General features: G+C 55.8%; 1 protein-coding gene across 1 annotated transcript; it reads left to right on the top strand.

The window, feature by feature from the left end:
* The first annotated feature begins 430 nt into the window (after positions 1-430).
* On the top strand, positions 431-14,885 carry HHEX (hematopoietically expressed homeobox). The gene is given in 5 exon segments (XM_038764448.1): positions 431-682; positions 684-864; positions 7,969-8,147; positions 9,397-9,447; positions 14,046-14,885. Coding segments are annotated over 5 exon segments (930 nt in total). The 3' UTR covers positions 14,313-14,885.
* The last annotated feature ends 3,215 nt before the right edge of the window (positions 14,886-18,100 follow it).

Below are 18,100 nucleotides of genomic sequence, written 5' to 3' on the forward strand. Positions count from 1 at the left end.
AGGGACAGGGGCAGGGGCAGAAACAGAGACAGGGACAGGGACAGGGACAGGGCACGGACGGGACAGGAGGAGGAGAAGGGCCTGGGCCGGGGCAGGGCGGGGGCGGGGCCCAGGGCCTGGCAGAAAGGTGGGCCGGGTGAGGGTCCCGTGGCGTGGGTGCCCCCTGGCCTCGGCGGGGCCGGGTCCTCGGGCCCCGGGGGGCGGGGGCAGGGCCCGGGGCGGGTCCGGAGGCGTCCCCGGCTGGGTGCCCATTGGCCGGGGGCCGGCCAGGAAGGGGCCGGGGCCGGATAAATGCGGGCCCGGGGGGCGGGCCGCCCGCCCAGTGCCCAGCGGCCCAGTGCCCAGCGGCCCGGCCCGGCGCCCAGTGCCCAGCGGCCCGGCGCCCAGTGCCCAGGGGCCCGGTGCCCAACGGCCCGGCCCGGCCGCAGCCATGCAGTACCCGGCCCCGGCCGGGCTCCCCCCCTCCGCCGCCGCCGCCGCCGCCGCGGCCGCCGCGGCCCTGGGGGTCCCTCTGTACGCGCCCACCCCGGTGCTGCAGCCGGCGCATCCCACCCCGTTCTACATCGAGGACATCCTGGGCCGCGGGCCCCCGGCCGCCCCGGCGCCCAGCCTGCCGTCCGCCAACTCGTCCTTCACCAGCCTGCCCGTGGCCTACCGGGCCCCGGCCTTCGAGCCCCCGGCCGGCCTGCCGCCCCCCCGCCGCAGCCCTGGCCGCCCCCTACGGGGTCGGGGTCGGGGTCGGGGTCGGGGTCGGCGTCGGCGTCGGGGTGGCGGGGGCCCCCGGGGCCCTGGCCGGACCCTTCTACCCGTTCCCCCGCGCCGTCGGAGACTACCCGCCCGCCCTGCTGCGCCAGGACCCCCTCGGTGAGCGACCACCCGCCCGGCACCCCGGGACGCTGGGGGGCTGGGCTGGGGGCCGGGGGTTGCCTGGGGCCCTCCAGCAGAGACCGGTCCCGCCCGGGACCCCTGGACGCTGGGGGTCTGGGCTGGGGGCCGGGGGCGCCTGGGGCCCTCCAGCAGAGACCTGGTCCTGCCCGGGAGCCCGGGGGTCCCTCCAGGAGACACAAATCCCACCCGGGAGCTGGGTGGGGGACCTCTGGGTTGAGGGGTCAGGGGCGCCTGGGGCCCTCCAGCAGAGACCGGTCCTGCTCGGGACCCCGGGGGTCCCTCCAGGGGACACCACTCCCACCCGGGAGCTGGGAGGTTTGGGCCGGGGGCCGGGGGCGCTTGGGTCCCTCCAGTAGACACCGGTCCTGCCCGGGACCCCGGGACGCTGGGGGTCTGGGCTGGGGGCCGGGGGCGCCTGGGGCCCTCCAGCAGAGACCGGTCCTGCTCGGGACCCCGGGGATCCCTCCAGGAGACACAAATCCCACCCGGGAGCTGGGTGGGGGGCGTCTGGGTTGAGGGGTCGGGGACGCCTGGGGCCCTCCAGCAGAGACCGGTCCTGCCCGGGACCCCGGGACGCTGGGGGTCTGGGCCGGGGGCCTGGGGCCCTTGGGGCCCTCCAGGGGACACAAATCCCACCCGGGACCTGGGGGGATCTGTCGGGGGCGCCTGGGTCCCTCCAGGGGACACAAATCCCACCCGGGACCTGGGGCGGGGGGCGCCTGGGTCCCTCCAGGACAGACCGGTCCTGCCCGGGAGCCCGGGGCTGGGGGTCTGGGCTGGGGGGCCATGGGCGCCTGGGGCCCTCCAGGGGACACAAATCCCACCCGGGACCTGGGGGGGTCTGTCGGGGGCGCCTGGGTCCCTCCAGGGAACACAAATCCCACCCGGGAGCTGGGGCAGGGGGCGCCTGGGTCCCTCCAGCAGAGACCGGTCCTGCCCGGGAGCCCGGGGCTGGGGGTCTGGGCTGGGGGACCGGGGGCGCCTGGGGCCCTCCAGGGGACACAAATCCCACCCGGGAGCTGGGGGGGGGGGGGGCGCCGGGGTCCCTCCAGGACAGACCGGTACAGCTCGGGAGCCCGGGGCTGGGGGTCTGGGCTGGGGGCCGGGAGCGCCTGGGGCCCTCCAGGGGACACAGATCCCACCCGGGACCTGGGGCGTCTGGGCTGGGGGCCGGGGGCGCCTGGGTCCTTCCAGGGGACACAGATCCCACCCGGGATCTGGGGGGACTGGGCTGGGGGCCGGGGGCGCCTGGGTCCTTCCAGGGGACACAAATCCCACCATGGAGCTGGGTGGGGGGTCTGGGCTGGGGGCCGGGGGCGCCTGGGTCCCTCCAGGGGACACAGATCTCACCCGGGACCTGGGGGGTCTGGGCTGGGGGCCGAGGGCTCCTGGGTCCCTCCAGAGGACACAGATCCCACCATGGAGCTGGGTGGGGGGTTTGGGCTGGGGGCCGGGGCGCCTGGGTCCCTCCAGGGGACACAAATCCCGCCCGGGAGCTGGGTGGGAGGGTCTGGGCTGGGGGCCGGGGGCTCCTGGGTCCTTTCAGGGGACACAAATCCCACCATGGAGCTGGGTGGGGGGTCTGGGCTGGGGGCCGGGGGCGCCTGGGTCCCTCCAGGGGACACAGATCCCACCCGGGACCTGGGGGGTCTGGGGTGGGGGGCGCCTGGGTCCCTCCAGGGGACACAGATCCCACCATGGAGCTGGGTGGGGGGTCTGGGCTGGGGGTCGGGGCGCCTGGGCCCCTCCAGGGGACACAAATCCCACCCGGGAGCCGGGGGTCTGGGCTGGAGGTCGGGGGAGCCTGAGTCCCTCCAGGGGACACAGATCCCACCCGGGACCTGGGGGGTCTGGGCTGGGGGTGGGGGGCGCCTGGGGCCCTTCTAGGATAGACCGGTCCTTTCCGGGGGGGTGTGAGGGTGGTCTGGGCTGGGGGTCTCCTGGGTCCTTCCAGCAGAGACCAGTCCTGCCCAGGCCCCGGGGGCGGGAGGGGCGATCTGGGCTGGGGGCCGAGGTCTCTTGGGTCCCCCCAGCAGAGCCCATTCATTCATTCATTCAATCGTATTTATTGAGCGCTTGCTGTGTGCAGAGCACTGTACTAAGCGCTTGGGAAGTCCAAGTTGGCAACATATAGAGACGGTTCCCACCCACCGGTGGGCTCAGAGGCTTGCCCGGGCCCCGGGGGCGGGGGTTCCTCTCCCTTCCCGGCCGAGAGGAGCCCGGCGTCCCGGGCTCCCCGCGGTGGGGGGGGGAGGGGGGGGCTTTTCCGTTCATACAGGAAACCTTGAGCTCTCGATAGGAGTAAATCTGGTTTCAGAAGCTGTTGAGCGTTTTCCTGGCCGGCCTTTCCGCGGGCCGAGTGCGCGGGGCTGATTATTTTATCGGCATCCTCAATCCAGACAAATTCAGGAAACACTCCACGGCTGATAGCCGGGATCCGTTTTTCTGATAGGCTTCATTTCCTCTGCGGGGGACGCGGCTCCCACCGCGCAGAAAAGAACCAGTTGCTTCCTATTTTTTGAGCCTGTTTTTGCACCGGTCCAAAGCCTGACGCAAGCGAAAAATCGCGAAAACACAAGGGCCAGTTGCCCCGGCCCCGGGCACACGGACGCAGCTTGGCTTAGTGGCGACAGCCCAGGCTTGGGAGGCAGAGGACCTGGGTTCGAATCATGGCCCAGTGGCTAGAGCACAGGCCTGAGAGGCGGAAGGTCAAAGGTTCTCATCCCGGCCCCTCTACGTGTCTGCTGGGTGACCTTGGGCAAGTCGCTTCACTTCTCTGGGCCTCGGTTCCCTCGTCTGTAAAATGAGGATTAAGACTGTGAGCCCCAAGTGGGGCAGGGACTGTGTCCAACCCGATTTAGTCTGCTGTGTGACCCTGGGCAAGTCGCTTCACTTCTCTGGGCCTCGGTTCCCTCATCTGTAAAATGAGGATTAAGACCGTGAGCCCCAAGTGGGACAGGGACTGTGCCCAACACAATTTGGTCTGCTGTGTGACCCTCGGCAAGTTGCTTCACTTCTCTGGGCCTCGGTTCCTCATCTGTGAAATGAGGATTAAGACTGTGAGCCCCAAGTGGGACAGGGACTGTGTCCAATCCGATTTAGTCTCCTGGGTGACCTTGGGCAAGTCGCTTCACTTCTCTGGGCCTCGGTTCCTCATCTGTGAAATGAGGATTAAGACTGTGAGCCCCAAGTGGGACAGGGACTGTATCCAACCCAATTTAGTCTCCTGGGTGACCTCGGGCAAGTCACTTCACTTCTCTGGGCCTCAGTTCCCTTGCCTGTAAAATGAGGATTAAGACTGTGAGCCCCAAGTGGGACAAGGACTGTATCCAATCCGATTTAGTCTGCTGTGTGACCCTGGGCAAGTCGCTTCACTTCTCTGGGCCCCGGTTCCTCATCTGTGAAATGAGGATTAAGACTGTGAGCCCCAAGTGGGACAGGGTCTGTGTCCAACCCAATTTAGTCTGCTGTGTGACCTTGGGCAAGTCGCTTCACTTCTCTGGGCCTCGGTTCCCTCATCTGTAAAATGGAATGAGACTGTGAGCCCCAAATGGGACAGGGAATCTGTCCAACCCGATTTACTTATATTGCCCCAGCACTTAGTACGGTGTTCGGCACAATAGTAAGCGCTTAACAAATACCGCAATTATTATTATTATCCCAGCTCCGCCACTTGTCTGCTGTGCGACCCTGGGCAAGCCACTTTCATTCATTCAGTCGTATTTATTGAGTGCTTACTGTGTGCAGAGCACTGTACTAAGTGCTTGGGAAGTACAAGTTGGCAACATATAGAGACGGTCCCTACCCAACAGCGGGCTCACAGTCTAGAAGGGGGGAGACAGACAACAAAACAAAACATATTAACAAAATAAAATAAATATGTACAGGTAAAATAGAGTGATAAATATGTACAAACATATATACATATATACAGGTGCTGTGGGGAGGGGAAGGAGGTAAGGCGGCAGGGGGGGAGGGGGAGAGAAGGGGGAGAGGGGGATTCACTTCTCTGGGCCTCGGTTCCCTAGTCCGTAAAATGAGGATTAAGACCGTGAGCCCCAAGTGGGACAGGGACCATGTCCGACCTGATTAGCTTGCATCTATCCCCCCAGTGCTTGGCACATAGTCAGCGCTTAACAAATACCAGAATTGTTGTTATTATTATTACGCCCGGTCGGACGGACGGGCCTTAACGCTCCGAGGCCTAGGCAGAGAGCCGAGCGCAGACCAGGGGGCGCAGAGCGCAAAGCACAGAGTGCAGGTCAGTGCCCTGGAAGGAAACGGGCCAACCACGGGGTTTGGGGGTCAGGGCTTAAAAGGGGGGGCAAGAAATGAGTGGGGATGGGGACAGGGAGGGCCCAAGCTTCAAAGGGGCAGCGGGCGAGGAAGCCACCATTTGGGCTTTTTCCAGTCCCGATTGGAATCGAGACATTTGCCAGGGACCAGGGCAAGGCCCAGTCGCCCGGGAGGCCCGCTCGGACACCAGTAGGCAATCATTTGGCAATCGGGGTAACCGAAAAATGGGGTGGGGATGGCGGGGTTGACTCCGAGGCAAGCGTTGAACAGGAATGCCCCGGAGAGCGACTCCCACACTCCACTTCCTTCAGCTAGCGCAGGTCCGGCTTGGACGCTGGGGTCCCCGCTGGAGCCTTGGCTAGGGCTTCTCGGGGTGGGCTGGATACACGGGGGTGGCCTGGAGGCGGTGATAATAATAATAATGGCATTTGTTAAGCGCTTACTATGTGCGAAGCACTGTTCTAAGCGCTGGGAAGGTTACAAGGTGATCAGGTCCACAGGGGACTCACAGTTTTAATCCCCATTTTACAGATGAGGTAACTGAGGCCCAGAGAAGTTAAGTGACTTGCCCAAAGTCACACAGCTGACAGTTGGCGGAGCCAGTATTTGAACCCATGACCTATAATTCCAAAGCCCGGGCTCTTCCCACTGAGCCACGCTGCTTCTCGCTGCTTGGTGACCTGGCGTGGGGGATGGACAGAGCGACCCGACTGAGGCCTCCATCCCCTGGCGGGGCCTGCGAGGGCCAGGTGGAGATGGAGAGAATTTCCGGGCCATGCCAGACACCCCAAGTCCTTCTCCTTTCCCGAGAGTTTGGGGGCTGCCTCCCCTTGCGATCCGATCCGCGGGACCCGGGTGGTAATAATAATAATAATAATAATAATAATAATAATAATAATAATGGTATTTGTTAAGCGCCTACTATGAGCCAAGCACCATTCTAAGCACTGGGGTAGATACAAGGTAATCAGGTTCTCCCACGTGGGGCTTCACAGTCTTCACCCCCATTTTCCAGATGAGGGAACTGAGGCCCAGAGAAGTGAAGCCCAAGGTCACGCAGCAGACCTGAGGCAGAGCCCTGGATTAGAACCCATGACCTCGGCCTCCCAAGCCCGGGATCTTGCCAATAATATGCCGGGTAATAATAGTTATAATGATGGCATTTGTTAAGTGCTTACTATGTGCCAAGCACTGTTAGCGCTAACCCCCTCCCACCTCCCCAATCCTGGCCCCCAGTGTAGTTCACCTTTTTTTTTGCCCTGGTAGCTGCTTGGCTTCTTAATTCTTGCAGGCAGGGGCCAAACCTACCTGATGACCTTGGATCTACCCCAGTGCTTAGAACAGTGCTTGCCACATAGTAAGCGTTTAACCGATACCGTCATTGTTAGTATTAGTATTACTTTGCTTCTCTGTGCCTCAGTTATCTCATCTGTAAAAGGGGATGAAGACTGTGAGCCCCACGTGGAACCACCTGATTACCTTTGGCTCTATCCCACTGCTTAGAGCAGTGCTTGCCACACAGTAAGCGCTTAACAAATACCATCATTATTGTTATTATTACTTCGCTTCTCTGTTCCTCAGTTATCACATCTGTAAAAGTCTCATCTTCTAGACTGTGAGCCCGCTGTTAGGTAGGGACTGTCTCTATATGTTGCCAACTTGTACTTCCCAAGCGCTTAGTACAGTGCTCTGCACACAGTAAGCACTCCATAAATACGATTGAATGAATGAATGAATGAATGAATAAAGGGTGATGAAGACTGTGAGCCCCACGTGGAACCACCTAATTACCTTGGATCTATCCCAGTGCTTAGAACGGTGCCTGCCACATAGTAAGCGCTTAACAAATACCATCATTATTATTATTATTACTTCACTACTCTGTGCCTCAGTTATCTGTAAAAGGGGATGAAGACTGTGAGCCCCACGTGAGGCCACCTGATTACCTTGGATCTACCCCACTGGTTAGAACAGTGCTTGGCACGTAGTAAGGCTTAACAAATACCACTAATTATTATTATTACCTACGGGTCTCCCCTCCGGCCTCGACCTCCCCGTGGAGAGAGCCTGGAAAGCCCCTGCCTCAGTCATTCATTCATTCAGTCGTATTTATTGAGCGCTTACTGTGTGCAGAGCGCTGTACTAAGCGCTTGGGAAGTACAAGTTGGCAACATATAGAGACGGTCCCTACCCAACAGCGGGCTTACAGTCTAGAAGGGGGAGACAAATAATGACGGCATTTGTTAAGCGCTTACTATGTGCCGAGCACTGTTCTAAGCACCTGGGAAGTACAAGTTGGCAACATATAGAGAAGGTCCCTACCCAACAGCGGGCTCACAGTCTAGAAGGGGGAGACAAATAATGACGGCATTTGTTAAGCGCTTACTATGTGCCGAGCGCCGTTCTAAGCACTGCGGGGGATACAAAGTGATCAGGTTGCCCCACGCAGTCCCTACCCAACAATGGGCTCACAGTCTAGATGGTCAGGTTTTCTCTCCCGGTGGGACGATCCAGTGCCGATGAGGATTTGGGAGTGGGGAAAAGAGATTTTCTGCTCTGTCCCAATGCCCACTGAACCTGAAGGCCTGTACAGGACTTGTTGGAGCCCCTTTTCTAATTAGAATTGGGGTTAGATGGGCATCCAGTCACACCTGAATCCCTCTTGACCTTCCCTACCCGGGCCGGGGGTCTCCCCCGGAGGCCTAGTCCGGGATGGGGCAGGCAGGGGCCTAGGTGGGGTCTGGGGGTGGGCTGGGGCTGACCCGGTGCCCACTGCCCCCCCAGGGAAGCCCCTCCTGTGGAGCCCGTTCCTGCAGAGGCCACTGCACAAGAGGAAGGGAGGCCAGGTGCGGTTCTCCAACGAGCAGACCGTCGAGCTGGAGAAGAAGTTCGAGACCCAGAAATACCTCTCTCCGCCCGAGCGAAAACGGCTCGCCAAGATGCTGCAGCTCAGCGAGAGGCAGGTGAGCGCGGCCTTGTCCCTCCACCGTAGGAGGCAGCGCGGCTCAGTGGAAAGAGCCCGGGTTTTGGAGTCAAAGGTCATGGGCTCAAACCCCGGCTCCGCCAATTGTCACCCCCGTGACTTTGGGCAAGTCACTTCACTTCTCTGGGCCTCAGTCCCCTCATCTGTAAAATGGCGATGAAGACTGTGAGCCCCCCGTGGGACAACCTGATCACCTTGTCACCTCCCCAGCGCTCAGAACAGCGCTTTGCACGTAGTAAATGCTTAATAAATGCCATCACCATCATCACCTTAGTGGCAAGGCGGAGGACGTGGGTTCTAATCCCTGGCTCCGCCGCTTGACAGCTGGGTGGCTTTGGGCGAGCCGCTTCGTCTCTCTGGGCCTCGGTTACCTCAACTGTAAAATGGGGATTAAGGCTGTCAGCTCCACGTGGGACCACCTGATTACTTTGTATCTAGCCCAGCGCTTAGAACAGGGCTTGGCATATAGTGAGCGCTTAGCAAGTACCATTATTATTATTATTGTTACCCCAGGCCCTGCAACTGCCCCAGCCCCCAGCCCTCTACTCCAGCCCCTACCCCAGCCCCCTACCCATTCATTCATTCATTCATTCACCTCGCCCCCTCCTCCCTCACCTCCCTTCTCTCCTTCTCCAGCCCAGCCCGCACCCTCCGCTCCTCTGCCCTCGCTAACCTCCTCACGGTGCCTCATTCTCGCCCATCCCGCCATCGACCCCCGGCCCACGTCCTCCCCCTGGTCCGGAATGCCCTTCCTCCGCACATCTGCCAAGCTAGCTCCCTTCCTCCCTTCAAAGCCCTACTGAGAGCTCCCCTCCTCCAAGAGGCCTTCCCAGACTGAGCCCCCTTTTTCTTCTCCTCCTTCCCCTCCCCACAGCACCTGTATATATGTTTGTATAGATTTATTGCTCTATTTTACTTGTACGCATTTACTATTCTATTTTCTTAATGATGTGCACCTAGCTTTATTTCTACTTCTTCTGACGACTTGACACCCGTCCACATGTTTCGTTTTGTTCTCTGTCTCCCCCTTCTAGACCGTGAGCCCGCTGTTGGGTAGGGACCGTCTCTATATGTTGCCAACTGGTACTTCCCAAGCGCTTAGTCCAGTGCTCTGCACACAGTAAGCGCTCAATAAATACGATTGAATGAATGAATTCAATCGTATTTATTGACCCAGCTCCCTCCCGCAGCATCACGACACTCTCTCTTTCTCCCCGCTCTTCCCCCAGGTCAAGACTTGGTTCCAGAACCGCCGGGCCAAGTGGAGGCGGCTGAAACAGGTATTAGGAACCACCTGCCCCCCCTTTCCCCGCCCTTCCCGATCCCTCCCTAACCTAAAAAAAAAAAGGAAAAATCTCCATCCTCTTCCCCAAACCCACCTGCCCCTCTTTCCCAAACCCACCTGCCCCTCTTTCCCTCCCCCTTAGCCCCCGCCGGGGTGTTTATCCAATTCGCACGGGAGATAAAGTCAGGCCGGACATATGGATGGAGAGGAGGGAAAGGAGGAGGAGGAAGAGGAGGAGGGGGAGAGGAGGAGGAGGAGAGAGAGGAGGAGGAGGAGAGAGAGGAGGAGGAGGAGGAGGAGGAGAGAAAGGAGGAGGAGGAGGAAGAGAAGGAGAGTTGTCAGTCCTTTTCATTGATCTGGGTCCGACGCCAAGAGAACGGAGGAGTTTTCATTCATTCGTTCAGTCGTATTTGTTGAGCGCTTACCGGGTGCAGAGCACTGGGCTAAGTGCTTGGAAAGTACAATTCAGCAACAGAGACAATTCAGTCATTCATTCGTATTTATTGAGCGCTTACCGGGTGCAGAGCACTGTGCTAAGCGCTTGGAAAGTACAATTCAGCAAAAGAGACAATTCAGTCATTCAATCGTATTTATTGAGCGATTACCCGATGCAGAGCACTGGACTAAGCGCTTGGAAAGTACAATTCTGCAACAGAGACAATTCAATCATTCAATCGTATTTACTGAGCGCTTGCCGGGTGCAGAGCACTGGGCTAAGCACTTGGAAAGTACAATTCAGCAACAGAGACAATTCAGTCATTCAGTCGTATTTATTGAGTGCTTACTGGGTGCAGAGCACTGGGCTAAGTGCTTGGAAAGTACAATTCAGCAACAGAGACAATTCAGTCATTCAGTCGTATTTATTGAGCGCTTACTGGGTGCAGAGCACTGGACTAAGCGCTTGGAAAGTACAATTCAGCAACAGAGACAATTCAATCATTCAATCGTATTTATTGAGTGCTTACCGGGTGCAGGGCACTGTACTAAGAGCTTGGAAAGTGCAATACAGCAACAGACAATTCATTCATTCAGTTGTATTTATTGAGTGCTTACTGTGTGCAGAGCACTGTACTAAGCGCTTGGAAAGTACAGTTCAGCAACAGAGACAATTCAGTCATTCAATCGTATTTATTGAGCACTTACCGGGTGCAGAGCACTGTGCTAAGCGCTTGGAAAGTACAATTCAGCAACAGAGACAATTCAGTCATTCAATTGTATTTATTGAACGCTTACCGGGTGCAGAGCAGTGGGCTAAGCGCTTGAAAGTACAATTCAGCAGCAGAGACAATTCAGTCATTCAATCATTTATTGAGCGCTTACTGTGTGTAGAGCACTGAGCTAAGCGCTTGGAAAGTATAATTCAGCAACAGAGACAATTCAGACATTCAATCGTATTTATTGAGCGCTTATGGTGTGCAGAACACTGTACTAAGCGCTTGGAAAGTACAATTCGGCAACAAAGACAATCCCTGCCCAACAACGGGCTCACAGTCTAGAAGGGGGGAGACAGGCAACAAAACAAGCAAACAGGCATCAGTAGCATCGATATAAAGAAATAGAATTACGGGTATAAATAGAATTATAGATATGGTTTTCTCCATCTGTTGCGGAGAAGCCCCGGAAAAATCCGTTTCCTCACACGCACGTGTGTGTGTGTATGTGTTTATGTGTGTGGTGTGTGTAGGTGTGTATGAATGGAGGGGCGAGGGTGTGTGGGTGTCTGTGTGGGTTTGCCTGTGTGCGTGTCTGTTGAAAAGTCGTTTCTCCCCACGCACTGTGTGTGCGTGTTTGTGTGTGTTTGTGTGTGCAGCTGTGAGTATGTAAAGTGGCCGGAGCGTGTGTGTGTGTGTGTGTGTGTGTGTGTGTGTGTGTGTACACAGCTGCGAGTACTTGAAGGGGCCGGATAGTATGGGTGTGTGTGTCTCTGTGGGTTTGTGTGGGTTTGTGTGTGCATCTGTGAGTATGTGAAGGGGCCGAAGCATGTGTGCGTGTGTGTGTGTTTGTGTGTGTGTGTGTGTGTGTGTGTGTGTGTGTGTGTGTGTGTGTGTATGCGAGTATGTGAAGGGGCCGGAGCCTGTGTGTGCTTGCGTGTGCGTGCCTTTGTGTGTGTGTGTGTGTGTGTGCTTGTGTGTGCGTTTGTGTGCTCAGCTGAGAGTACGTGAAGGGGTGGGAACGTGTATATGTGTGTGCGTGCGTGTGTTTGTGTGTGTGTTTGTGCCCGTGTGGGAGTGGACCCCGAGGTGTTAGTGCCAGCTGGGGTCCGTGTGCTAATGTGCGTTTGTATTCATTCATTCAATCATATTTATTATTATTATTATTATTATTATTGTTATTATTTATTTAGATGCACCCACGGTGTCTGTGCATCTGTGCGCGCGAGTCTGTGCAGTGTTGTGCTTGTGTTGGGTGTTACGTACGTTTGTGTGCCTATGCGCCTTGCCGTCCTTGCACGTTCCAGGGTGTGTATCTGTGGTTGTGAACACCGCGCCCGGGAAACGTCGTGTACTTGTGTACATGGACACCTGCGGATCCGTGGAAGCCTGTCTTTGCATTGTGTGTGTGTGTGTGTGTGTGTGTATCAGCGAGTAGATGTGTGTGTGTGTGTGTGTGTACACAGTTCCTGAGCTCCAGCGGGTGGACAGATCTGGAGAGTCCTTAATCCCACGCGGCCCCTCGGTGCGGGGTGGATTCCCTGGGATCTAGAAAGATTCCTTGGAAACTAGGTTCATTCATTCATGATAATAATAATAATAATGGTATTTATTAAGCGCTCACTATGTGCCAAGCACTGTTCTAATTCATTGATTCAATCGTATTTATTGAGCGCTTACCGTCCACTGGGCCTCACTGCTTCCCTGGTTCCAAATTCTGGGTTCTAATCCCAGCCCCATCCATTCCCTGTTGTAAAACCTTGGGCAAGTCGTTTCATCACTTTTAGTGCATTTCCCTCACCTTTCAATTAACATCACTAAATACCTAGTCTCCCTACTACTTAGGCTGTGAGCCTCGGTCATGTACTTATCAGCTGTGTGACCTTGGGCAAGTCGCTTCACTTCTCTGGGCCTCAGTTACCTCGTCTGCATAATGGGGAGTAAGACTGTGAGCCCCATGTGGGACAAACTGATTACCTTGTATTTACCCCAGTGTTGAGAATAATAATGATGATATTTGTTAAGCGCTTACTATGTGCCAAGCACTGTTCTAAGCGCTGAGCACTGTTCTAAGCACTGACAACGCTTGGCACATAGTAAGCGCTTAACAAATGTTATTATTATTATCATTATGATTAATAATAATAATAATAATAATAATAATAATAATAATGAAACGGCTGCCAGCCCGGAAGAAAATCCAATTCCAAGGCAATTTCCCAGCAATGTCCTGTCCAACATTTAGCAGAAAACCACACCCTGGGCCCTGGGATGGTCTAGGATGCAGGGATTTCTGAGGTTAGGTTGCGGGCCCCAGGTTTTTCCCTCAGCTGCTGCCGCATTTCTCCCCATTTCCCTCCTCATTCATTCATTCAATCCTATTTATTGAGCGCTTACTGTGTGCAAGGCACTGTACTGAGCTCTTGGGAGAGTACAATGCAACAACAAACAGACACATTCCCTGCCGACAATGAGCTCACAGTCTAGAGGGGGAGACAGACATTAATATAAATAAATAGATAAATACACTGCAGATATAAGAAGCAGAGTGGCTGTGAGAAGCAATGTGGCTTTAGTGGAAAGTCGGGTAGGGACTGTCTCTATATGTTGCCAACTTGTACTTCCCAAGCGCTTAGTACAGTGCTCTGCACACAGTAAGCGCTCAATAAATACTATTGATGATGAAAGAACCCGGTCTTGGGAGTCAGAGGATGTAGGTTCTCATCCCGGCTCTGCCACTTGTCTGCTGTGTGACCTTGGGCAAGCCACTTCACTTCTCTGGGCCTCAGTTCCCTCATCTGTAAAATGGGGATGAAGACTGTGAGCCCCACATGGGGCAACCTGCTTACTTTGTATCTGCTCCAGCGCTTAGAACAGTGGTTGACACGTAGTAAGCGCTGAACAAATACCATCATTATTATACAACCTGATCACCTTGTAACTTCCCCAGCGCTTAGAGCCGTGCATTGCACATAGTAAGCGCTTAATAAATGCCATTATTATTGTTATTATTACAGATATATGCATATGTATTGTGGGGAAGGGGGGGGATGAATGAAGGAATGAGGAAAAGTGGCACAGAAGGGAGTGGGAGGAGAGGAGGGCTCAGTCAGGGAAGGCTTCCTGGAGGAGGTGTGCCTTCAATAAGGGTTTGGGGGGCGGGGAGAGTCATTGTCTGCGGGATTTGAGAAGGGTGGGTGTTCCAGACCAGAAGCAGGAGGTGGGCGAGAGGTGGGCACTGAGATAGATGAGATGGAGGGAGAGTGAGAAAATTGGCATTAGAGGAGCAAAGTGTGTGGACTGGGTGGTAGGAGAGCAGTAAGGGGGGGGCCCCGGGGCTGGCTTCTCCTCTGCTGAGGGTCCTTTCGGGGGCCACCACGGGGCGACCCCCGGGCTATGACTCTGGGGGTGACCTCACCCCGACCTGTCACCTCCCGCACAGGAGAACACACCCAGTGCCAAGAGAGAAGACCAGGAAACAGAGCCGGACCCGCCCCTGGACCGGGACCGGGACCGGGCCCGGACCCCAAACCCGGATCGGGACCATCCGGCCAGCCCCCGCGGCCAGCGGCCTGACCCGAAGCTCTCGGATCGGGCTGTCTCCCCGGCCCTACCGTCGCGGGGCGATCCGGACTCAGAGGTGTCTGACGACTCCGACCAAGAGGTGGACATTGAAGGAGACAAAGGTCACCCAAGCACCGGTCACTAGCGGGGCCGCGGGGGAGACGTGACGCTAGCACTTTGGGAGGCGCCTCCCGTCCACCAGCCGGAGCTCCAAGTGCCCGGGGGACCCAGGAGGCGGAGAAGCCAGCGAGGGGGTCACCCCCAAGGGGTGCATCCCCAAGGCAGCGAGGACGGTCCCCCATTCCCTGGGCGTGATGCCCCTCTGGCTCCCGGGAAGGTCTGACACCAGCTTGGCCTGTGCCCTGATGTCTGAGGATGTGGCCCCCGAAGTGGCAATTTTAGGGACCCCCCCAGGGGCTGTGGGGAGCCGGAGAGACAACTCGGCCTCGGGAAGGAGCCCATGAAGATCCACGGCTGGGGACGGGGCACAGGGAAGGCCTCTGGGGGGTCTCTGGAATTCCCTTGGGGTCGAAGGCATCCCAAACCCAGGGCACAGGACCTGTTTTTTACCCGCCTGTGGGTCGTCTTTTAGGAGCCCTGGGTTTTACCATCTTTGTAGCGCGGGCTTTTGCAGTCTTGATAAGCGCTGGGTTTTTTTTTTACCGTTTTTATAGCGCGTGTTTTTACAATCATTATAGCGCTGATTTTCAGTCTTTGACCTGCTGGTTGATTATTTTTTTCATCGTAGCGCGGGATAAGAAACCGGCTCCAGCGCCCGCGAGGTCCAGCGAGGGGCCTACGGGCTGCGTCCGGCGATTTGGATGCTGGTGCCCGCTCCTTCGGACAGCCCAGAGGGTCCCGGGCCTAGTCTGATCGGTGGGCAAAGGGCAGAAGGATTCGCTTTGGGTTTCTGTACCTCCTCATCCTTCCCCATGACTACCGGTCCTGTCCCCGAAAAATCCAGGACCCAGTTTTGGGGGGCAGCCCACTCTCCTTCACCATTTACTCAGGGCCAGACCGGCCAGGGGGAGGTGACCACCGGACCATGGTGGGCAGCCCGGGAAGACCTCCGTTGCGGCTCCCGGTGAGCAGGGTTCAGGGTTAGACACTTTTGGACCATTCATTAATTCAATCGTACTTACTGAGCACTTACTGCGTGCAAAGCACTGAACTAAGCGCTTGGGAGAACTATAACAACAAACAGATGAAATTCCCTGCCCATGGCGATCTCACAGTCTAGGGGGGAGAAAGACATTAATATAAATAAATGAATAAGTAACAGATATATATATATATATATATATATATATATAAAGACATACACACACAAGCACACATATATGCACACATACCTATGCCTCCCCTTCCACGGGCCTGATTGGCACAGCTGCTCTGGCACACTCTAGCACAGTCTGGCCTTGCGTTCCCCAGCTAATCACCACCTGGTACACTCTGACTTGGTTCACCTGGCCGGGTATGTACCCTGACAGATTCGGGCACACTTCAGCTTGGCACACACCCTGGCCTGGTATACCTTGCTGTACCCTAGCCTGGCTCACTTTATCCAGGCATGCTGTGACACAGCCGGGCACATTTGGGCTTGGCACATCCCAGCCTAGCATGCATCCTGACACATTCTGGCCCATTCAATCTTGGAACCCATGCTGGCATACCTTGTTCTGATACCCCCGACTGGTACACCCTGGCACGGATCAGTCTGGCCTATTCCATCCTGGTATATCCAGCCTAGCACACACTCTGGCGCACCAGCCCGGCCACCCTGGCACACTCTGGCTTGGGTTGGCCTGGCTTATTCTCACTGGATTCAGTGCCCTTATTCCCATTCCCGGCCCCTTCTTGGGGCTGGGCCAGGATCCCTCCCGTGTTCAGCCTGGGTGGCTGGCGGATCGATGCTTGGGGGCCACCTGCTCCTCTCCAGATTGAACATGCGTGGTAGTAGTTGGGGTTTCTGCCTGTCCACCTTTCCCTCTCTTTCACCCTCTGGTGTGGGACGTTCAACACCTGCCCTGGGGAGGTGGGGAAGAGGCAGCGGACCCCATCAGGCTGTCTGCGCCACTGGGTTTCTGAGACTCATGAGGAGGGGTGTCTTCCTGGAAGATCAGCCCCAGCCCCTCGCCCTTCTCACCTCCCCCGTGCCCCTTCTGGGGACTCGGAATTGGGTAGGGCCGAGTCGAGCCACCTGCCGTGTTCCAGCCTTCTGGGAGAGAGAGTTTCATCATATCTCACAGAGGGCAAAGGTCAGAATCAGTGTAAGACTGAAAATGGGACTGACCCTTTCTCTTTTTGGGAGTAAAATAAATCTGTGGGCTTTTGCTGGATCCAAGCCACTCCTAAAGCAGCGTGTGGGCTGCCTGGGAGTCAGAGGACCTGGGTTCTAATCCCTGCCCTGCCGCTCGTCTGCCGTGTGAGTTTGGGCAAGTCTTTCTCCTGTGCCTTAATTCCCTCATCTGCAAAATGGGGATTCAATACCTGCTCTCCCTCCTACTTAGAATGTGAGCTCCAGGGGGGACCTGATGATCTTGCATTTACCTCAGGGTTAGGACGGTACCTGAGATGAAGCTTTTCGGGGAAGGATGAGGGGATCCTGGAGACACCAGGGAATTCTCTTATAACACGGGAGTTGTGTTATCAAGGAATTTCATGGCATGGGAAAATCACCTTGAATCAATAGGAGTTAATGAGTCAAGGGGGTAGGTAGATCCACTGATGGTCTCAACTAACATTTTGAAATTCAAATTCCTACAGTATTGTGTCCACCATGATCAGAGTGCTTTACCCTTTGTCAGTTGTTGCTATTTTCCTGTATTAAACTGTAAAGATGTGAAAACACCAAGAAAAACCAAGTCCTCTATGGTGCAGTATGATAAGGCTGAAGGAGTGCTCAGGGAAACTAGCAGTCTCCCGCCTGGACCAGTGACGTGTTTGTAAGCAACTGCTTCTTCCTACTTCACATTTGCTCGTTCCATGGATCGAGTTATACCAGGACAGACACATTTTCTAGGAAGAACCTTCCCAAATTCTTCCATCTTCCGTTGCATTATATCCAAATCCTGCAGGGAAAACACATGCTTCAGCAGAAATGTGTCCATTCTGGGAGGTACAAGCTTTCATTCATTCATTCAGTTGTACTTATTGAGCACTTACTGTGTGCAGCACACTGTACTAAGCACTTGGAAAGTACAATACAGCAAATAAAGAGAGGTAATCCCTGCCTAAAATGGGCTCACAGTCTGGAGGGGGCAGGGGAGAAAGACATCAGTACAAGTAAACAGGCATCAATATAAATAAATAGAATGTATTTTTTTATTTAGAAGCTGGGTGGTACAGGGAGGTGTGGGACTGTTCAGGCAAGGTGGTAATAATGATGGTATTTATTAGGTACTTACTATGTGCCAAGACTATGTGCTAAGTGTTGGGATCAATACAAGACATCCAGGTTGGGCACGGTCCCTGCCCCACACGTGGCTCACAATCAAAGTCAAAGTGACTTGTTGCGGGCTGGGGTCATATCTACCAATTCTGTTTCTGTCGTGCTCTCCCAAGTGCTTAGTACAATGCTCTGCACACTGTAAGCACTCGATAAATACCACTGATTTATAGATGGCGCAGGATAATGCAGGACAGTGCAGATTGATACACGATGGTAGAGGGTCACATGGGATGGTACGTGGATGCACAAGACTGACCAGGCGGGTACAAAGTGGAATAGGGAAATATTGGGCAGTACAGACCAATACGGACTGGTACAGGTTGATATATCAACATCATCAATAATATTTATTGAGCACTTACTCTGTGCAGAGAGCAAGATATGTCCCTAAATGCTCTCTGTGCCTGGGGGAATGAGTACCCACATGCTTTGGTGACAGAGGAATGCTGAAGTGGCAATAGGGAATAGGATGGGGAGATGAG

This window comes from Tachyglossus aculeatus, chromosome 22 (genome assembly GCF_015852505.1).
Source record: "Tachyglossus aculeatus isolate mTacAcu1 chromosome 22, mTacAcu1.pri, whole genome shotgun sequence".
Lineage (NCBI taxonomy): Eukaryota > Metazoa > Chordata > Mammalia > Monotremata > Tachyglossidae > Tachyglossus > Tachyglossus aculeatus.